The 23,420-nt window shown below is 47.0% G+C and overlaps 1 protein-coding gene across 3 annotated transcripts in view; it reads right to left on the reverse strand.

Annotated features, from left to right (window-relative positions):
• IGSF11 (immunoglobulin superfamily member 11) overlaps window positions 1-23,420 on the reverse strand; it is a 139,466-nt gene that overhangs the window by 12,749 nt on the left and 103,297 nt on the right. For all 3 annotated transcript variants that reach the window (XM_090056615.1, XM_090056605.1, XM_090056624.1), the window contains 2 exons: window positions 2,597-2,760; window positions 157-364 (listed from right to left, as the gene is read on the reverse strand). In XM_090056615.1, coding sequence (XP_089912741.1) covers window positions 157-364; window positions 2,597-2,760 — 372 coding nt within the window. The remainder of the gene's footprint in view (window positions 1-156; window positions 365-2,596; window positions 2,761-23,420) is intronic.

Genomic DNA, 23,420 nt, shown 5'->3' on the forward strand with positions numbered 1-23,420 from the left:
AGCCCTACCTCACAACTTCCCTCTCTGTGTTTCCCTTGAACTACAACATACTCCCAGGTCTTCTTGTTCTCCAACACATATGTAACTACATCTCTTTAAAATGTCCCACCCCAAAGACAGCAGTCCCACATTCCCTCCCATTCCCAATGCACACACCCAAGACAGTGAGTCCAATCACTCCAATGTTCCTGCCACCTCGGTCTGGAAGATTGTTGACCAAGCACTGGTAGGTGCCAGTGTCTGAAAGCTGGGTGTTGTTGATGAAGATGGAGGCACTAGTGGTTGGCATTGTCACTGCAAATCCCACTCGCCCATAGAACTGGGGTGCACCACCAAAGATCTGTCCGCCCTGGTAGAGAATAACCTAAAAAAGAAAGAAAGATTGGACATTTCTCTGCAAGGAATCTCTGATGTTCAGAAGCAAACCAAGCACGTGTGACAAAAGGATACAATGCAGAAAGGACCAATTCCTAAGGGACCCACGTAAAACTTTTACACTAACCCCAAGCAGATATATCCTGATAGCACAGTTTTCTCAAAGAAAGGACAGCCCTGTGATAAAAATATTTGGGATCAATACCATGTTTTTTGTACTCCCTACCAGTACAAATGGAAAATACAGTCCAAAGGTTCTCCAAGGATGCTTTGTGGGCCACTGTGTGTACACCAAGGCCTTCCTGATGTTCACTGCTAGGAAATATCCTGACCAACAAGTAGTGGGGTGTTAGAAGAGAGGAAGGGTCCATGAGAAAGTCTATCTTTCAGGAAGTATTCTGCAGAATGCAAATGATGCAAAAACCCTAATATTAAGGGGCTAATCATCCTTTCTATCTCAACTTGTGGCTGCTTCCAGATCCTCCAAATTCTTCTCAGCATCCCCCCCACCCACCATCCCACACCACAGAGTACTCAAAGCAGGGCCTGTAACAGGGGGCCAGATGCTCCCGTTACTTGAGAGAGATTGCAGCAAAAGGGTTTGCGGGCAGCTGAACATGGGCTAGCTACAGGAGAGTAGGCAGCCAGGGGCCTATAGCCTGCACAGGCTTACTGTATGGCTAGCTATCAAACAATAAGACAGTAGGGAAGATCCCTGGGTAGGCAGCAAGGGGACAAATGAAATTTAGCCAGAGAAACAGCAGTAGGCTGCTCTGGAGGATGAGAGGACACACCTATGGTCAGACAAGAGAGCACCTGGCTGGAAGGGGAGGATCTCAGGGAATATAAGATTAGGCTCCTGAGGCACAGGGGCAGTGCAGCCCTGAACTCTATGTGGGAAATTGTTCCTGCCAGTTCAGGCTGGCGAGGAGGGGGAGCTGCAGGCCAGGTCAGGTATTCCCAGGGCTAAGAGAGGCAGTGAGCAAGAAGGACACTTCTGCAGCAGCATGGTGACCCAGAGGGGTCTTTGAGTCTTTTATCTGGAAATGGTTGCTTGAATTTGTGTTGTAGTGTAGACCAGAGGACTGGATTATGGCTGTAGGGAAGGACTGAAGGCTGCACAGGGGTGCCTGGGAGGCACTATGGGTTCTGAGCCCAGAGAGGAGGAGACAGGGGTGGGTTAACATCAAGAGGGCCAGAATCTGAGCCCCAAGGAAGAGACAGTGGGTAGATGAAAGCCAAGAGGGCCAGAGTTTCCACCTTGAGAGTAAGGCCCAATTAAGAAGAATCTGGGACTCAGAAACCAGGCCAGAGCAAGTGGACCTATGCTTAGGAGTCCACAGGTAGAGAAACTATTGGGCCAAAGCAAAGAAGGCTGAAGCCTGTGCAGGCTGGTACTTGGTTTGAGAGTAACACCCGTGAGGCATGGGCATAGCTTTGGGGGAGGCTGGAAGCTATGATTAATGCCCTGAAGGCAGGTTAGTACCTGAGGACAAGGCTGGTGCCAGCCAGGCATGAGAAGCAGAGAAAGAGGTGGACTGGGGCTCACTCCAGGGCCCTGAGAGCAGCCTCCCTAAAGGATGAGAATATCTATCAAGGCATGGCAAGCAATACAAACAAGAGAGGTAAAGCAGGGACAGTCTGGCCACCAGGGGACATTACGGCTTTCTTTGGGGGTCAGGACTTGCTACAGGGCCCAAAGGCCTCCCCATGCCCCATCGTATCTTATGGAGTAACCAACCAGCTCAGCTGACACTATACCAGACCAGTGCATAAGTCCAGCCAGCCAAGGCAGCTGAGGACACAGGTTGTACTATGCTTACCAAAGGTGGAAGCGGAGAGAGAATGATAAACACACAGTAGGGGTAAGGTACCCAGAGTACATACAGCAGCAGGAGAAGAAATGCTGGGGCACAGGAAGATGTTCAAGATCTGAGGCAGTATCAGTTACAAAAGGCAACAGAAGTCGATGGGCCTACAAAGAAGGCATGATCACTTCTGGCCATGAACCTCAGACCTGGCCTTATCTTCTACTGCTGACCCTGCCAGAGCAAGACTGCTTAGTTACAGGAATTGCTCTAAACCATGTCCCAAGTTGGTGACATCCCTGCTCAAAAAGTCCAGCTACTGCAGGAAAATGTGTTCAAATACCACTCTGAGGATGGGGCACGGGAAAGGAGACACACACATAACACCTGTGAATTCCAAGAAGCAATGATACCTGCTCAGGCTGGTTGGCGTTGGAGAGTGGGATCACCATCCAGATGACATTCAGGTTTGTGAGGGCAGCGCTAGTGGTAAAGGTGCAAGGCAGGATTACTGTCTGCCCTCGAGCAACCTGGATACTCCCGGAACTTACTGATACTTCAAGGGAGCTCACCAGACCTGTTGAGAAAGGGGAACCATGTTTAAGTTTTTATCCTTTTCCCTGGACTCTTGCTATGCTTCTTATTCAGGTAGCACTATATATTTGTGCCTCGTGCCACTGGCATTCCCCACATGCCAAAACAGATGGCATTCCCCACTCCACCCTTTCTCTCCATGCTTTGGATTGTCCAGCCATTCTCACCCAGACCTCTTATAAAAAAAGCAAATGGAAATGGGCAACCATCTTAATTGAGGGAGCTTTGACTTGAGCTGCTTTGAAACAATGGAGGCCATTTTGGCTATGAGGAAAAACCTTCCAGAGAAGCTGAGCTGTGATTAATAAGCAGTATTTTAAGGTCTACCCAAAGATACATAGCAGCTTCTTCCACCAAGAAGAGGAATCAGATGCACAAGTTTTAACAAGCAGGTAGACAAGAGCAACAACTCTCATTAAAGGAGACTCAATCATTTTTCAGTTCTTTTTCACAACAAAATCCAATTTGAATATGAAAGTTTAGGGATATTTTATATTTAAGGGATTAGGCATCGTCCCCAAATGTTGTTCTCTGATTATAATGACATTTGATATTGAAAGAACAGATCAAATCTAATTTATTTTCTATCTTTCATCCTGTTGACTCTTCCCTCCCATCATTCAGGCGCAACAGCGGAAGTGGCTTTGCTCAGTCCTACTTGTTCTCCTTGTCACTTTGGGCACATCCCCAGATGCAGGGGTGCACAGTTGCCAAGGCAAAAATAGTACCAGCAAAAATTTGTGCCACTGCTTTTTGCCACTGCACTGCAGATACCCCTGCACATGGGGTTGGTGTGGGGCTAATTGTCCCAGGTTGGGTAGGGGAGGTCCTGGGGACCTCCCAGGGCAACAGTGGTAGTAATCTGGCCTCTTGGAGCCTGGCTGGAAGTCAGTCTGTAGCTCTGGCCAGCCAGGCTCCCTTTCTGGTGGTGCACACAGCTGCTACAGACCAGATCTCCCAGTGTCAAAAAAAATGGCCACACTGCTATTTAGCAATGCGGCAAATGGGTGCACATGCCGCACATGGTTTGCACACGGTTTGCAGCATCTCAAACTGCTCTGAGGCTCCAGAAACTGTGTGTGCGCACTCATTGGGATGCACCCTTTGTCTCCAGCTGTCATGCACTATCTCAACGTGGCACTGCTTGGGTGTGTCCCCAAGAACACACATGGGCAGTTTGCAACACTGCAAACCACACGTGGACATCCTGGGGTTGAAAAATGCGACATCCTGGGGTAAAAAAAAAACACTGCTGAAAAAAGTGGTGAAGCACATGTGGCAGCCAAGTGTGCCACCAGAAAGGTAGCCTGGTCAGCCAGAACCTCACTCTGACTGCCGGCCAGGATCTCAGTGGCCAGAACACTGCTGCTGCTACCTCAGGAGGCCCCCAGGACATCAGGTAAGGCTGCTGGGGCCAGCACAGGTGGGTCCTACCCTACTCCACCTGAGGCAATTTGCCCTGCACCAACCCCACATGCAGGGACATGCACAGAGGCAAAAAACAGTGGTGCAAATTTGTGCCACTGCTTTTTTTTATCCACAGCAATCATACACCCCTGCATGTGGGGATGCACCCCTTGAGTTATAAATCATGTAAGAAAATATTTCATTTTGTACAGCTGAACCCTTTAACAGATGAAATTTAATGTGAAAACACTGCATGCATTTCTGGAAGCACTAGATATATTTTTTTAACCTTTCTTCTCCTCTCACAAAATCGGCAGGTGGAGCCAGAAACAAATGTGTAGTATCTTTTCAAATGTCAATTAGATCCTTTCTTTTTTACCATAAGTGTGAGGCCTCCAGAGGAGATTGCAAGTTGCTATTGGTAATCAGATGATATCAGTATGCAAACACCACCCAGCTGTATGTCACCAAAGTGTAGTCTTGTCACCTTGCTGTCCTAATTAGAGAGGGTAGGAAATAGTTTTCATAGTTTCATAGTTAGTAGGGTCAGAAGGGACCTGAGCAGATCATCAAGTCTGACCCCCTGCCATGGCAGGACAGAGTGCTGGGGTCAAACGACCCCAGCAAGGTGATTGTCTAGCCTTGTCTTAAAGACCCCCAAGGTAGGAGCCAGCACCACTTTGCTTGGAAGTTGGTTCCAGAGTCAAGCCACCCTGACAGTGAACTAGCACCTCCTGATGTCTAATCTGAATTTACCCTCTGCCAGCTTGTGTCCGTTATTTCTAGTCACTCCTTTAGTGCTCGGGGGAACAGGGACTCCCCCAGTGCCTGCTGGTCCCCTCTGACTACTTTGTAAATGGCCACTAGATCCCCCCTCAGCCTTCTCTTGTGGAGGCTGAACATGTTCAGGTCCCGTAGCCTCTCCTTGTAGGGCCTGCCCTGCTGCCCCCTGATCATGCGAGTGGCCCTCCTCTGGACCCTCTCCAAGTTGTCCACATCCCTCTTGAAGTGTGGCACCCAGAACTGGACACAGTACTCCAGCTGCGGCCTGACCAGTGCCGCATAGAGGGGGAGGATCACTTCCTTGGACCTGCTCAAGATGCATCTGCGCATGCATAACAAGGTGTGGTTGGCCTTCCTGACTGCATCCCCACACTGCCGGCCCATGTTCATTTTGGCATCAATAATGACTCCAAGATCTTTTTCTGCCTCTGCACTGACAGGAAGGGAGTTCCCCAGCCTGTAGGGATGGTGCTGGTTCTTCCTCCCCAGGTGCAGCACCTTGCACTTGTCAGTGTTGAAACCCATCCTGTTCTCATCCGCCCACCCTTGTAACCTGTCTAGGTCTGATTGTAGCCTATTCCTCCCTTCTAGCGTGACCACATCCCCCCCACATCTTAGTGTCATCAGCAAATTTGAACAGGGTGCTTTTTACCCCCTCATCCAAGTCACTGGTGAAGATGTTGAACAGTGCAGGCCCGAGGACTGAGCCCTGGGGGATCCCACTGCCCACATCTCTCCGTCGAAAATGACCCATCGACCACCACTCTCTGGGCGCAGTCCTCCATCTAACTAGTGACCCATTTGACTGTGTGGGTGTTGACACCATGGCCCCCCAGTTTCTTAATGAGAACAGGGTGAGAGACAGTGTCGAAGGCCTTCCGAAAGTCCAGAAAGACTATGTCCACTGCTACCCCTGCATCTAAGGATTTGGTGACCTGCTCATAGAAGGTCACCAGGTTGGTCTGACTGCCTCTAATGAAGCTGTGTTGGTTGCCCCTAAGCATAATCTCCCTTGCTGACCCCTCATGAATATGCACCAGAATAATTTTCTCAAAAAGCTTGCCCAGGATTGAGGTAAGACTAACTGGCCTATAGCTTCCCAGGTCCTCCTTCCTCCCCTTTTTGAAGATGGGAACCACATTGGCCCTCTTCCAGTCCTCTGGCACCACACCAGAGCACCATGAGTGCTCATAAAGCCGTGCCAGGGGTCCCACAATGACCTCAGCTAAATTATCTGATGGAATATTTTTCTGTCAGAAAATGCTGGGTCATTGAAATAGAAATGCTTTCTGAGAACATGATTCTACAAGATTCAGGCAGAAAAGAGGTGGGCTTCTGCTGGAAACCTGCCTGGTTTCAGACTAGTGTTGACCCACAAGGGTCCTTGACAGCCTGACCAGTGGACTGGTGAGGAGCTGGTGGTGGACTAGCTTCCAAAGTCCTTAGGCTAAGAGCTGCTCTGTAGCCCAGGAGCCCAGGACCTCTACCTACCGGCTTCAGGGCAGCCCATCAGGTAGAGCTTCTCCGAATCCCAGCTTTAGGGCTGCCTGCCAGGTGGACTGCTCTGGCGCTGGGGGTCCCAGGGCTCATAGCACCTCAACGACCTGCATTTCAGTCTCTGTTTAACTAGTTCTCAGGACTCCAAGCAACTCTGGGAGCCTTGTAGATGTGTCAGCATGGTTACAATGAAATGTCATTCTTACTTGTTCAAAACTTCAGTTTTAGAGTACCGTCCCAAAAGAGTTTTCACAATTCTTTTATATCTGATTTTGGGGTTTTCTTAAAATGAACTGTGGAATTTCCCATGGAAACAATAATTCCACAGTCCAACCAGACCCTGTTCTAATGTGTGAGAGAACTGGAAGTTTTTCTAGGAAAAGTGACTGGTTTAAGCTTAATACACCCAATGTCTGGGGTTGCTAGCAATAAGTTGAAGTAAACAATGTGAATGGCTGGAAGTAAGCATGAACTTAACAAAAGGTGTCTGCCTTACACTTCTTAAAGTGGTAAACAAGATGGAGTACTTCTAGACTCTTAGCTTCCTTGTGAATGGCCAGATAGCACTAGTAGCCATAATATCAGCTGGCCCCAAGAAAGCACCTGTTGCATATAACCCTGACTGGAGTGACCTGTCCTCTGATGCACCAAGGCTGGACTTGGCTGATGTCCTGTAAGTGGCCAAACTCTGAAGGCTTCATGGAAGTAAATACTGAGCCAACTCACCACCATCCACCAGCTTAGCAATAGGGACTAGATCTTTCCCTCGATAAACTGTTGTAAGAAAACAACTACTGCCTGTGAAAGGCTGTAGTAAGGGATGGCAGGTTTTTACCAATACCCACTGTAGTCTGTTAAGACAATACTCACGAGGCTAGGAGAAAGAGGGGAAGGTGGGAGGTGGGAATGGTCCACAGATATTATGAAGCTATCTTCATTCTCCACTAAGGGGCTCCTTGCACTGCTCATGCTCCACTCCTGGCAGAAACCCATGGGATCCATCCCTCCAACCCCCAACTCCCACACCCACAGGTAGCTTTAGACTCCCTGATTATAAGGAAGTGGTGTGATGCCAACCTTTGCCTTTAAGTCCCACACATGCATTTCTCCCTGAAACTGCTTAGCACAGAAAATGTCAGAAAAAATTGGCCAGGCAAAAAATGGGGTATATCTCAGAGGCTGCAGAAACCTGTCCTCTACACTACAATTTTTTCCTAGCATCCCAATATCAGCTGGGGTGTGAAATAAATAATTCTCATCCTATAGCCAACATACCAGTAGCTCTGATGGCAAAGTCCTCTGCCTGGATGCAGTTATAGTGACAGGAGAGGGCTTTTACTGCCTAAGACTGATTATCAACCAGGATGTTACAGTTCCCTGCAGTGCTGTAAGATCCTCCTAAGGGTGCCACGGGGGGGGGTACACAATGTTAACACTGTTAGTTGTGCAAACATGAGTCACAAGATAAATGATTTCAAACAAGAATCCACAGTGTTAACAACATCCTTCCCTGTTTGGTCTTTCTAAGTTCTTTGCAACAATATAATTGCTCTAGCATTTTTCTGTAGTCAAAGAATTAATGAAAATAAAGAGCTGGCATTTTACAATGAGTGCCTTAAGTCTAAAAAAGGTTGAGAAGTACTGAGCTAAGCTAATGTCATTTGCAGGGGTGGTGTAAATATGTTTCTACTCACATATGTTGCATTTCTACTACCTGGCTCTGCTGACCTAGAGCTAGAGCAGTAGCAGAGCAGTCAGTACTCAGTATATAAACTGGCTTGGGCAATGGCCGGGATGTAGTGGAGGAGAAGTGCTAAGCAATTAAGGTCTGTTTATGGGAATCCCCTGGGCTGTGTTAGTAAAGCTACATACACATCCAATACCACACCTGGGACATGAGATGCAGCATGGATGCTCACAAGCAGGTTTGGCAAGCATTGGCTTGCACATATGGGGCCCAGATCAGGTATGCTCTGCAATGTAAAAGTGCCTCTGTTGTCTAAGGAGCCACAGTAAAGAAGATAGGGGGAAATGAAGGAACAGAGAAATTAAACTGAATCACTTCAGTCTCACTTGACCAACATGGGAACTTGCAGAAAAGTGCAGCAGGAGAGTGCTAGGCTTCAAGCTGTACCTGGAAGTATCTGAAGCACAGCCAAAGCCTCAGAAAATAGAATTAAAAAATTCTATTGCACAGCACTGTGGAAGATGCCTTCGAGGTGCCTAGCACCCTTGGCTTTTGCAATGAAGGCCCAGAGGACACAAGCACCAACCTGGAGACTGCTATTATCCATATAAAGCTGCAGTGTTCAAAAGAAGAAAAATTCTGGGATTACAAACAAACCAAAGGAAAAATTCCAGATCAGTCTTTTACTGCAATGAAAACAAGAAGCAAGCAACTGTGAGCTTTGCCCCACAATCAGTGAAATGATCTGGGATATAATTGCCTGCAGTGCTAAAGGAGAGAAATTGAAATAAAATGTTTCCAGTGCTCCAGAGGTGTAATCTCCCCATGCAATAGGCCCCAAGTGAGCTGACATACCTGAAGGATTTGATAGGCCCCAAGTGAGCTGGCATACCTGAATCAGAGCAACCATAATCCCCTCCCTAGCCCTGCCACTCAAAAATTAGAGAATCCCATGCAGAGGAGAGAGTGGTATAGGCAGCATATACCTTGGTTACAGGACTTGCTAGCACAGCATTCAGTCAAGAAGCCCCTAAAGGAGACTTGCTGTTCCTGCACTGATGACATTGGAAGGACAGCCAAAACACAAGAGGGACATTGTCCCTGCCACTAATCTCTTGAGGCCTCTGAAGGAGCAATCATGTTGGCAGAAAGCAGAAGAAAAGGTGGTCATTCCTGAGTGCTGGGAAGAAAATGTTGCTTCTGCTCTGTAAGACTCACCAAGGCAAAAACAAGGGCCTGGCCTGCTCAGGGACATCAAGACACTAACAGAATGGGTGCTCAGTGTATGCACAAAGCCATCACAGTATCCTGATGAAGTGCTGAAGCCACCTCAGATCCTTAACTTGTCACTTGACCTGGGTAAAGCTGGGCATCAATTGCCTTGGGTCCTTCTCTTAGCCATACTCACTGGTGGTTGGTCATGTTTCTAAGGCACCAAATCTGCGACAGCTCCTGGGTGTGGTTTCCATGGCAGTGCCTGATAAACTAGAAGTAATATTTAACCAGCCAACCATTCTGAGGTAGTATATGACAGACCAGTCCCATTTTTCAGCCCAGAACTATGACAGGTAAATGCAGCCCAAATCCGGTCCAATGTTTGACTCACCCAGGATATCCCTGTCCAAGGAGTGAGCCAAGGTAAAGCCATTGCTCAGAAAGACAGAGGAGTCAGGATGGTCCCACACTTTTTCCTGATGGAACACGCATGTGACTGTCATGTTATATATATTGACCTGGACACTCATGGGAAGTTTCCAGGCTAGGCAGCCATGCTGAGACTTGGGATCACTAGAGAACTGAAAGAAGATTCAGGACCCATAAAAGCTATTCTGTGAGTGCACACAAGACCACAGCAAGCTTTGGCCCTGAAGTATCTGAAAGGGAAGGGCTGTGCACCCTTGCACAGCATCTGAATTTGTTCTATTACCTAGTGGCCATCAGGATAGGAAAGCTCTAGAGGGAACTCCCTCGAAGTGTGATAACCATGCAAGAAACACCTGTGTGTCTGTCACCCATGCATATCCACCATATCCACAAGACTTCTGTCACCACACCTGGGCATCTGGGCACCTGTACTGAGTCACAACCCACAAAGCTGCCCAACTCCTTCCTCTTCCCAGTCACAGGCCTGCTTCAATGCACAGCAGCATATTGGTGCCCTAGTGACAAGCAATTTGAGCTAGAAAGAGGGGCTGGTACCCCTCAGAGAGTGCTGTAGATGGCTTATAGATCGCAAATGCACCTGGGCCCTGGGGATTCAGGAAAACATCTAGCCACATGTTTCCATCATTCCCTATTTTTTGAGTAGGATGTAGGCCGCAGCTGGGTTCTCTCTGGCTCATGCATTCAGCAATGCTCTAATTAATCACACTGCTGATGAGGTACGAAAGGAATAAAATCCAACTCCTCTGGCTCTGCAGGGCTAATGGGAATAAATAGCAAGGGAGCCCCAATATTGACTTCCCAAAGCTTTGTATCCAAAGCATAGGTGAAAAGGTAGGCAGCTGAATATGAGCTCAGGGTTTTTCTCTGAGTCACCAGAAATTAAACTTATAAGCACCGTCACACCTAGAGATAGTCAGACATAGTCATCTTATTCATCCATTCACCTTACCCTACAACCCCCTGAATAAACTCCTCTGCCTCACATATACCACTGGACCATGGCTCGCTCATCTGTTCTGACCAGTAATGACACCTGTCCTGTTAAACAAGCAGGTAGTTAGGACACTGAATGAATGTGCTCATTCACACAGTAGTCTGTGGGCTTGGGTCTCGATCCCCATCCCACAGCATTGCTTGCTAGCAGCTGATTAGAAATAACTACTACCTGTACACCTATGCTGGCCTCACCTGTGCTTTCTCTATTGTCATTTATAACCTGTGTCTGGGCTAGGTATAACAACATTGGAATAATGTGCTGATGATAAGGGTCTGCTGACTCACCCTGCTCTGGACTCAGGTGCTAGCCATGGGAAGAGAATTAAGCCAGCATACCTGCCATTGTCCCTCTGTAGAAATGAGTCTCTCTTCCAGGGTTACAAGCACAGTTTGAATCAGCTGCCTTGCTGAGAAAACATGAAATTCATCTCCCCACCCCACACGGCAACTTACAGCTCTGCAAGATGGGCTTCATTCCTTCCCTTTTCCATGATCTGACTTTTAAAAAAGACAAAGGGCACATCTACACATGCACTTTACTGCAGAGTTGACTAATTCACTCCGCAGTAAAGCATCACTGTCTACATAAGCAGCGCTATTAGGCCAGAATAAACTAATTAACTCCACTATAGGATAGTACTGCCCAACAAAAGTATTATCCTATGGCAGAGTTATTTGCTCCATGGCAATGCACATGTAGATGGTGACTGGGGCTGTCTGGGGCACAAGGATGCTACAGAACAGGGCTGCCTGCTGGCTAGCCCCACACTGTAGCACCCTCCTGCCCCAGCCAGCTTCTCCACAGCACACAGAGCTAGGTCGGAACAGCCCTGGGCTGGCAGGCTGACCCCATAGACCCCATGCCAGCTGGGACTGCGCTGCCCCAGCTCAGCGTGTTGCAGTTGCAGGCACAAGTGTAAATGCTGCACCTGTGAACATGAACTGCGCCAGAGTTTATTCAGGTACGCTAATAGATACATGGGGATACATGGGGATGAATATATCCCATATTTACTTCTGTAAGACACGTGAGGGTTTTTTCCCAAAATTTTTCCAATTTTTTCAATCTACTGCTTGCTCCTGTCAGAGACTAGGTACTAAACTAGATGGACCATTGATTTGACCAAGCATGGCATTGCTTAGGTTCTGAAGCCATTACACAAGCACAGCTATTCAGTGAATAAAGATAGCATTTACATTTTTTTTATAATATTTAGACTAGAGATGGGTTCATGATGCATGATGGGTTCTAGGTGTTTCAGATTTTATTCCTTGTAGTTATGGGTGAGGCTTTGAAATGAGGGATTCCTTTGGTTAATGATAACCTTCAAATGAAGGACACTAGACTCAATGACTCAGGAGGCCTCTTTCAGCTCTATGTCCCTATGTTACCCTGCCTGCCTTCTTTTCAGGACCCTCCAGACAATCTCAAAATATCTGTCCTCCCCCTCTTGCCATCCTCACACTGTAACACTAGCTGCTTTTCTTTCCCTTCACCTAGCTTGCCAATGGATGTCATAGGAGCCTTCTCCTTTGCAGCCTCTGACAACTGGAAGTCTCCTTATCTCCCTCCAGCACTAAGTGCAACTCCTAAGTGAGCTGGTAACAAAGAGAAAGTTGCACTGTATTATAGTGAGATTATAAAAATAGGAAGGGACATTGATAGGAATAAAAATAGCATCTACAATGACATTAGCTAGGATAAAACTAATCAATCCCTGTGCTCTGGGGCATATGTTAATCCCTTTGGGCATATGTTAATCCCCTCTCTATGGTATAGGGTTGGACAATTAGGTACAATGGGAGGTTTAACACTTCTCTTGGTTGGAGGCTGCTTCAGGCTGATTTGACAGTCCTTGAATTCCCAGCTTGCATCTAGCTGAGGAGGAACTAAGCAGCAGCTGCCCCAGTGGACTCTCTTTATTTTGTCTGATGAGCAAGGACAGAGGGGTCCCACTCAGCAATTGCTCTTCCCAAGTCCTCTGCCTGCTGGAGAATGGGGGAGGAAGGGCAGAATAGCCCATTCCCCTGGCATATCCTCATTCCAGGTCACTACTGCGCTGCATCCCTCCCTATAGCAGATCAAGAAAGAGACAAATGGGAGAGCTATTGTACCTCCGCAGGAGAGCCCCTTGGGTCACAGAAGTTAAGTGGGGTGAGATGTGATTGATACTAAGACAGAAGACCACAAGAAAAAAGAAGTCTCAACATCACTGGTGTGAGGCCTCCCTCCTGAGCTAACACTGCCCCAACAGGCTATACGTTACTGCTACAGGTGATGGCTTCTGAATCCCCATTGAAAAGCCATGGCTTTTTCAAACATATTCATTAATTACCCTGAAATTTAACCAGCAGAGCTTGCATGGAAAATTAGACTCTGTGTGCCTTGGTTTCCCTTGTGATCCTTAAATGTTACATAACAGCTACAATCCACTCTAGTGACTATGTCAACAGTCTATAGTGAATATATTCCATTGTATTCCAACGCTATATATTCAGCAGCTATGTTCCACCCCAGAGGTGGCTGTACAAGTGTAGTGGGAAAAGTGTTTCAAATAATTTTTAGGAAGTTTGTGTCATCTATGCCTGCATAGGTGCTCCAGGAGATAATGTCTGTGCCTTGGTTAGTGACACCTTTCCCAGTTATCCACATTTTAGTACAACAGGTAATCAGCACATGGTGCACATAGGATTAATTGTGAGCTTCACCTAGAAAGGGGCCTAGGTGAGGTTAGGATCTGGCCAAACAGAAGCAACTTAACTGCAGAGGAGCCTGGGGCTTGCAGAGCTGAGTATATTTGTTGATTGGGGTCCCACTCCTTCCCTACTCCTACATGCCACCAGGGACACCTGGACCAGGGTTTCCAAAATGTGGGGCACAGCCCTGGAGGAGAGTGAAGATTAGCTGAACACTGAAACAGGCCTTTCAGTTACTCTTCAGGGCTTACATTTTGAATTGAAAACTAATACAAAGCCCCAAGTCCCCAGCTGTAATGATTGTGTAGGAAACATTGAAAATTCAATGCAAGTGTGAATGACGTGGGGAACAGGTGCCTGGATTTTCAGAGAACCCAAAGCAATGGCTCTGATGTGTTTGTGTGCCCTTTTTTTAATCTATGCCAAATCAGGTGCCATGACAAGACTTAAACCTTACTGCTGTTAGGAGACTAATTTTGTTGCTCATCACAGAATGCCAAAAAAGGACAGGGAATACTCTGTTATGAAGATTTATGACACTGTTTTCCCAAGGTGAGAGAAGAACCACAAAGAACTGGCCAGAGAACAGCAGCAGACATATAGGGTGAGATGCTTGTGTCTTCAGTATCACATAATGGGAAAAGCAGGGGGACACCTGGTTTCGTTTCCCTGAAGAAGGGACACTAGCTCTACAGAGCAAGTTTCAACAGTTTGGGAAGGAATGCAAATGAAAGCAACTGACACCACAAGGAAAACCAAGGAAGTCAGAGCCTAACTTCCCACACTGAAATCTGACCAAATGGAAAGACCTATGGATTTTCCTGGAGCTTCCCTGGGAATTTACTTGATGAATCCTCTGGCCAGGATCTAACAGCAATGAAACCATGTCAATTTTTTCCCCCCAACTTCCCCATATATTTTTCTCCACCTAGCCAATTCAGCAGAGATGCACCTTGCTGAGAATTGGCTCCAAGTGCAATCAGCGGCCTGTGCCATTGCTGACACAGCAAAGCAGCCCCTCTGGGAGAAGGCATCCTCCTGTCTCTCTGCAAGAGAACACATCCACTCCCAGGACTGGGGGACAGGGTTTCAGAGTTACAGGCGGGGAATTAGAATAGGTCAGCCGGGCTGTGCTAAGACTCTCATTCGCCTTTGCTGTTTGTCAAGCTATAAAATATACATTAATGGCGCAGCTGCCTCCTAAATGATTTATGAGCAAAAGAATAAATTTCTTCCTCCTCCCTTAAAGGAAAAAAAAAACAGAAAAAATGACAGAGTGATAAACTGCTTAACAAGGGGAAAAACACTCCAGGCCCAAATATAATCAATAATATATTGGGGTGTAAAGGAAAGGGACTCATAGATTTCATAGACATCAGGGCTGGAAGGGACCTCGGAAGATCATCGAGTCCAACCCCGCACCCAAAGCGCAGGAAGTCAGCTGGGGTCATAGGATCCCAGCAAGATAAGCATCCAATTTGCTCTTGAAGGTGTTCAGTGTAGGTGCTGCTTGAACCACCTCCGATGGCAGGCTGTTCCAGACCTTGGGGGCTCGGACGGTAAAGAAATCCTTCCTTATGTCCAGCCTGAAATGGTCTTGCAGTATTTTATGACCCTTTGACTTCGTCATCCCTTGGGGCGCTCTGGTGAACAAACGTTCCCCCAGATCCTGGTGTTCCCCCCTGATATACTTATAGGTGGCCATCAGATCACCCCTGAGCCTACGCTTTTCCAGGCTAAAGAGTCCCATGTCTCTCAGCCTATCATCGTAAGATCTGTTTTCCTGACCTCTGATCCTGTGCATGGCTCTTCTCTGGACTCTGTCAAGCTTCTCCACATCCTTTTTGAATTGTGGAGCCCAAAACTGGACACAATACTCCAGCTGCGGCCTCACCAAGGCCGAATACAAGGGGAGAATGATGTCCCGGGATTTGTTTGAGAAGCATCTACGGATACAAGCCAGTGGTTTGGTCGCTTTACTAGCCACAGCATCGCATTGCAGGCTCATGTTCATCTTGTGGTCAATGATGACCCCCAAGTCCCTTTCATCCATAGTGCAGGCCAGCGTAGCACTGCCGAGCCTATAAGGAAGCTGCAGGTTTTTTCTCCCAAGGTGGAGAACCTTGCATTTTTCAGTGTTAAACACCATGAGGTTCTTGTCCGCCCATTTGCTGAACTTGTCCAAGTCAGCCTGGATCACCCGCCTGTCTTCTGGTATGGATGCTTTGCCTCAAAGTTTGGTGTCATTGGCAAACATGGCCAGTCCGCTTCTGACTCCAATGTCCACATCATTAATGAAGATGTTGAACAGTATGGGTCCAAGGACAGAGCCTTGGGGGACCCCACTGGTCACAGGGCACCATGATGAGTGACTTCCATCAATTACTACCCTCTGGGTCCAACCACAGAGCCTATTTCCCAGGCAGCGGATCATGGTGGACCAAGGCCACAACTGGCCAGTTTCACCAAGAGGTGATCATGGGATACCAGATTGAAGGCTTTTTTGAAGTTTATTTCTTAATATAGTCCCTGACCCATGGCAAGAGATAGCCCTCCTTCCAATGGGGTCCCTTGTGGGGTGTCCAGGAAGAACCGGGACCCCTCTCCTTAGGACTTTAACTAGGCAGGGGGGCTGCTCACCCAGCCCCTTCTCTGGGTTTTTCCACCCCAAATGTCTTTTCCCTGAGGGACCCAAGGGCCCAATGACTCACGCCCCCTCAGGTGACAGTGGTCAGGGTGCAGCTCGATGGGGTCTCCTCTGCTGGAGCGCCTCTCCAGGCCTCCCCTGTGCCGCTGGGCTCTTCCCCACCCTGTGCCCCACTTTGGGCACCAAGGGCTCAGCTCCTCAGCTGCTGGCTCCTGAGCCTCACACCACAGCACTACTATTTCCTCATGCCCTGGCTCAGCACTGAGGATTCTCTTAGCACAGGCCAGGCCCTTCAGGCTCCAACCAGCCGTCTTCACGCCAGGTGGCTAAGCCAAGCAGCCTCTGCCGCTCCCTGGCTCCCAAGACTTGGGACTGTGCACCGCCCTGAGCACCCTGGGACCTGGCTGCTTGCCAGGAAATGGAACCTGAGCTGTCTCACTGCAGCCCCCAATCCCCTGCTGGGGTTGCAGGCTCAAGCTGCTGCTTGCAGTTCCCAAATCCTGGGCTCCATGCACTGAACCATGCACCATGGAGGGCTGGGTCTCTGTGCACCATCCTCATGCACTGTCAAAAGCCCAAGTGGTCTTGCACCACTCCCAAGGCTGCAGGCCTATTGCCCACTGAGTGAGAGCTCCCCAGCTTTTCTTGGCTCCGTATTCTTGAGTCCCTCATTGTATCTGCCCCTCATGCTGGGCATGCAGCTCCTTTTATACGCTCCAAGGCTCCGCCCCTGAAGTCTTCCAGACCTGACAGTTTCCAGTCTTCAATCAGGTCCAGGTGAGCTCTTCTCCCCCTCCCCTCAGGAAAGAGGCATGACTTGATTTTTCCTGCTGCCTCCTGATTGGTGGATGGGTTCCACCAATCAGAACAGCAGGATCTCAAGCCTGGGACTCAATGCAAGCTCTGAACTGTGAACCTGCTACATTAGCAAGTACTAAATAAATCCACAGTAACCAGCGTTACTGCGCAGTAGCTCCAGCAAACATCTTTTAGGTGATGCTACTGAGCAGTAGCTTAATACTACTACACAGTAGCGTATTAGCAAACAGTTCACTTGAAGCCCTCACACACTGCCACAAGTCATGGTACTTGAAACTTCAAGAACATCCTACAACATGCTAGAAGTAAAAGCAGGTGTGACAAGGGCACTGCCAATGCCATGCCACCTCAACAACAGGGGAAGTAGTTGGTTGTTCAGAAGATCCTAGGAACAAGGCCACGTCCTATGCTAGTCAGTAAGGCAAAAGCTCCCAAATCCTTGCTAATCTGACCTAGGGAAAAATTCTTTCCTCATACAAAATTTGGCATTGGTGTGATCCTGAGTGGAAGCACAAGACCCTCTAGCCAGGAACCTGGATGAGTATTCCTTCACTGTATAGTAAGAGCTTGATTCCTTGTAGCTCTGTTATTTGGCCAATTTGTTTTTACCAACAGAGAGAGGATATAAAATACACCCCCAGGTCAGAACAATAGCATGAGGCACTCATTTTGCATTGATGTAACAGTCAGAACACGGTGTGGGACAGAGAAAAACTGAGTCCTAAGCCATAACTGTGAAAAGCGACCACTGGTTTGGGATGTCTGTATTTTTGGTTGCCCAAGTTGAGACAGCTTGGGTTTCCAGAGGTGTCAAGCACCCACGACTCCAACTGAACTCTGGATGTTTTGCAGCATGGACCCAGTCCAAGCTGACCCAAACCAAACTGTGTAAATTTGGGTGCCCAAACACAAGAAGCTGCTTTTGAAAAGCATCTCCTAAGAAAGTATTCACCTGCAGATCTCAGCACACTTTACCAAGTGGATGCTGGATAAATGTCCTTATCTCCGTTTTAGGGTGAGGAAAGCAGACAGAGAGAAGACATGACTCATGCAGAAGAAATGGAAGCAGAATCCAGTCACAACACATGCAGGCCGAATTCCTATCCATTACCCAAACCTCTTAGAGGATATTATTAGCATGGATTTGAAATTAATATATACATTCATTATGCACGCGAAATTCAGCAGCTTCGTTGAACATGTTCCACTGTGCTGGAGCCTTACACACTATCAGAAAAAACAGAACCAAACCACAGTGAGTCTGGGGTGAATTCTTTGGAGGAAGGAATTCAGGAGCAGAGGATGGGGAAAACCTGTGATCCCTCAGAAAACCTTTTAGTGTGGCTTTAGAAAAATTAATAATGCTGTTGCAGTCTCACCTGAATTTGGACAAGGGACCTGGAATTATCTTTGTCACCACCAGAGACAGTTGCTACTGTACTTGCAGACATGTCTCCCTCTTTACTTCTGTCTGCTCTGACATCAAATCCTGCAAGCTGACCCAAGTGAAACACACCTAACAGTGCTAGGTAATGATGTGCCATCTCTTCCTTCTCTGCTCCTGTCTGGAGAGCCCAAAACCCTGAAATTCACTTTTACAGAGCTTGCTAAAATCTACCAAATTAAATCTTTTACAGGCTAACCTGAGGGATCTCATTTTTATCCTTGGAATCTCAGAAAAGTGCTTGGTAAATTCCCCCTACCAGACACACCTGAAAAGCTACTTTAAGTCCAGGGAACAAGGGATAGGGGATCATAGCACTACTGGACAAGGGCATTTTTTTCTGTACAGCTGGGTCAGTTTTTCACACAGATGTTAGCACCCCTGCTAGCCCCATGCTCACAAAGAGCAACACTGCTCTTTGTAAGAACCAAATCAGACACAGGGTTAGGAACCATCTAAGAATCCCTCAGCTGCTGCCTGGACACTGGATTTTCTTTTTTTAAACTTCAATGCACAGGAGAAAAAAAGAAGCCAGAAACCCATTAAAATGGGTCTCAAACCCTCTCCCCTTCCCGACCCGGTGCCTTTTGGAGGTAAATTCTCCACTTGAAATTCAAGATGTCCATGTTAAAATTTAATGCTAAATTTTGGATGAAAAATTAATTTGAGCAGTCTTACAGTTTGGAACATTTACAAGGGAAATGCATTATTGAAAACTCCGATCAGCAGCACTCTGCATGCGTGAGCTTCCTCCAGCATCTTCCCTCCCTTGGTGGCAACTAGCACACACTCATTGCCATCACATCTCATCCACTGAACCCAAAGAGAATGAAAGTGCCAGCCCTATCACCATCTCTATGGTGCTGGAGGAGTCCAAGTCTCTGAGACTCCCTCCTGTAGTTCCATGCGACTCCAAATTCAAAGTGATCTTGTTCACTCTCTAAGACCAAGTTTCTGAGCGCCAATTGCCCCTTGGGCAGAATCATAGTGAGCTCACTGAGCATGGTGTATCACATACGGGTGAGGAGAAAGCAAGGCTCACCTTCCCAGGCTACTGCTGTCGCTGCTGGAGAAGTGTCAGTTTCACTCCCACAGCAGTGGCCCTGCGCTCAGGCTCCCTAAGAACTGACCCTGGTGCTCCATTCACTCCCCTCACCCCTTCATATTGGGTATAGGACTGTGCAAAGCCTTCCTGGGTGGCAGAGGAGGGTACCATTCTGCTCACCCCACTCACATCCCATCCCTCAGATGCACTGCTTGGTGCACTGCTGCCCTTCTCAGTTCCCATGGCTGGGTAGGGTCAGCATAGAGGAAAATCTCCTGGGGGCTATTCCTCTCATAGTCAGCGCCTGGGCTGGTGTCCTGCTCACCCCACCCTAGTTACACTACTGCCCTTGAAACCAAGTCCTGAAGCAACCTGGTGACTTATATCAATTGGAACGAGAGGACTGCCCAGTAACATGATCCACATGCATGGTGCAGGGAGATGGACTATCAAACAATGGAGATCATGCTTTACTGAAATCATCCCATTTAGAGCCATATATACACCCACACATACAAAACAAAAGCTACACAGGTCCAAACCAAGATGCTGCCTCCAAGTGCGTACAGAACTTGGGAAGGCTAGAGTCCACACTTGACAGCTCCATCCCATTCCGGCCATCACATACATTGGTCCCTGTTGACATTTAGCTGGCATTGAAAAATTAAAGCAGAAACTGAGTTGACATTAAAGAATGAGCACTGCTGTGAGACGGAGAGAGCCCTAAGCTGTGACGAGTGAGGAGGCTCCCTCAGTAAATGGAGCTCTCAGTAATAAGCTGCACACTTATGGCTGCCAAAGACATTGCTGAGAACTACAGGCTGTTGCATTATGACTTTTATCACAAACAGGGGGGAAAAATAAGAAGGAAATTTCTTTTTAAATGTCCCTTCAAAACTGTTGAGGGATATATTATGGCAGACCCGGCAGCATGTGCAGTACTAACAATTACAAAGCAGTTGTCTCCCAACACTATTTTGTTTTTATGTGCTTATGGTCCATAACCTTCATCTGAAACTGTTCCCACCATGATGCTCTGACCTAGAGCCAGCTGGCAATGTTTCCACTGTGCTAACCATTAACACCCACAGCACAACAGTATCATGCCATCTTCTACCTGTCCCTATTCTGGGCACCATGGGAGTGAAAGGCAAGGAAGTCAGTTTTCTCTTTTCCCAATGGGTAGATGTATTAGTTGCCTGGCCCTTCCACACTGATGACAGGCTACAGAGGAGATTCTACTTCCTTGTTACTTGGTCAAGTGGTCTGTGCTGCTTACAATACAAAAGGTAAACTGAACTCTCCAGGACTCCCTCCTCCACTAAAAAATGTATAACCCAGCTGCCACTGAGCTTTCCAAGAAAACACTACAATCTGTCCTTTGCTCTGCAGAGGAACTTTCAGATTAAGCGGGGGGGGGGACCCAGAAGGAATTAAGTACACATGCAAACAAATCCCACTTATCTCCCCCTTGTTTATCATAAATTTTCCTGCCATATTTGCTAATAATAATAGTCTCTGTAATAAAAACAAAGGTTGTCTCTTTTCCCAGCTTTTCTTCTTATTTTCTGTACAGTGAAGTCACAGCATTTAATTTGTGACATCAACAGCTCTCACAGCTGAATGGGAGGTCTGACAGAAATGGCATCCCTTGCGAGGTCAAACTGGAGAGAAAACTGGAAGTAGGAAGAAGAAATCGCTTATACTGGAAGCAAAAAAATCAGCCAATAGGCAGTGGCATAATGGCAAGCAGAAGAACCTAAATGAGGTGGCAATTGGGAATAAGCTTGAAGCCCAAGGTGTAAGTCCATCTTTAACAAACACTAACCAATTCAGGCTACTAATTTTCTCTCCAGGCTAAATTGGAGCATTTCACAGCATTCTTTTATGGGTGAAGGGAGAGCAATTCTGTGAGCAACCGAAAGCAAGCACACTTTTATGAATTGCACAAGGTGTCACACTGGCTGCATCTACAGCTAGCTTTGGTCCTGGCCCTGCAGTTTTTCCCCTCTGTAAATTTGGAAAAGAGATACCTTCATTCTCTGGCCTCAGCTTGCACCTCCATAAAATGGAGATCGTGACTATCTATACCACAGAGGTGTTGGGGGTAAGTTCATTACATTTCTGGGAGCTGCTTAGATTTCACAGCTGCTGGAGACCATAGAAACAGCCATATAGCCAAGTGGCAGAGAGGACCAATTACAGAGACAATGAATGCTCAACACACTAGTTTGTCAGCTAGAGTTATGAGCCTTTAAAGCGATTCACTGAGAAATGCCAAGTAACCAATAAACATGTAAAGACCATGTCTGTTTGCAGGCAAAGAGAATTTGGACCTAGGAAATCTGGTGTTGGGTTCTAGCATCCTACACCAAGAGGGAAAGACATCTAATGAGGAATGGTGAGCTAGATCTCAGTTTAAAGATGTTTGTTAGTATTTCAACAAACTCAAAGCAGAAGGCAGATCTTGTTGGCTCTGACAAAAATATAGGAGGCTTCTGTGCGTCTCTGAGCAGAAGAAATCAACAGCTGAAAAAGATTAAATAGTCCAGTTCTAGAACCAGTCAAGCTCAAGAGGATACTTGCCATTGTATTGTTGTTAAACAATAAAAGCAAAGCAAAGCAAACTCCATGAAATGGTTAAGAACATAAAAAGTACCATACTGGGTCAGACCATTGGTCCATCTAACCTAGTGTCCTGTCCCCAACAATCTGGTGTAGATGCTTTAGAGGGAGAGGATATGAAGAGGTATACCTAGTCATATATCCTTATCGTACCCTCTCTGGCATCCACTATCATTGGTTTAGAAATGCCAGAAGATACAACCCTGACTGTTCTGTATAACAGCTATTAATGGATCTTATCATCCATTAATCTGTCTATTCCCTTTTTGCATTTGGCTGTGCTATTTTCCTCTACAAGTACTTGTGGCAACAAATTCCACATGTTAACTATGTGTTGCATTAAAAAGTATTTTCTTTTTAAACTGGTCTCCTGAAAATTTAACTGGGAGCCCCCTAGTTCCATTATCCTCGATCTTACTGAATACCAGTTCCCTATTCACTTTGTCCACATCCTTCATGATTTGATGGGTCTCTATCATATCCCCTTTCAACCTTATCCTTTTGAAACTGAAGTCTTGGCATTTTAGTCTCACTTGGTATGGCAACTGCTCCTTACCCCTGATTATTTTGGTTGTCCTTCACAGTATCTTTTCTAATTATATTACATCCTTTTTGAAGCGTCAAGACCCAAACTGCACATGGTGTTTGAGATATGGGCGCACCAGGGATCTGTATAATGGCACTTGGATGTTTTCGATTTCGTATTTCAATTCCATTCTTAATGATGCCCAACATTGTATTGGCTTTTTTTTAGGTTGCTACTGCATGCTGAACTGATGGTTTTAAAGAACTGTCTACAATGACTCCAAGCTCTCTTTCCCAAGTTGTAACAGCTAGTTCCAGGGAGTTTTGGATAATAACGTAGTACAGCTGAGTGTGCATTGTACCAAAAAAGTGGGATGGGAACCTACTCATTTGCATACTGAACTCTCCAAGTAAACCATTAGCTGCAAATGGCCTGCCCAGTTCTAATTACATTCATATTGCTGCATCTATGGAGTTCTTTGTTGCCCTGCAGGGTGCGAAGGTGTTGTACAAAATGCAGAACCTAGCAGGCTCCGATGGGAATGCCACCCCTTCTGGGGTAGAATGTTGCAGCTGTCTAGCCACCCACAGCAACATTATGCAGTTGTGTAGGACAGAAGTTGAGAAAATGTCATAGCCAACTGCAGAGAAGTGGAATATAAGCAGTTGAAATGGGCGTCAGCCAGGAAACTTGGATTAACACACTTTCTCTTTCCAAAAGAAATGCAGATTTTTTTTTTACTCAGTCAAACTATCACTTCCTGCTGATCCTGGCTCCCTGGTGCCATGGCACTGTCCTGGCATAG

Source organism: Crocodylus siamensis, chromosome 1 (genome assembly GCF_052110815.1).
Source record: "Crocodylus siamensis isolate JL-2025a chromosome 1, ASM5211081v1, whole genome shotgun sequence".
NCBI classification, from domain to species: domain Eukaryota; kingdom Metazoa; phylum Chordata; order Crocodylia; family Crocodylidae; genus Crocodylus; species Crocodylus siamensis.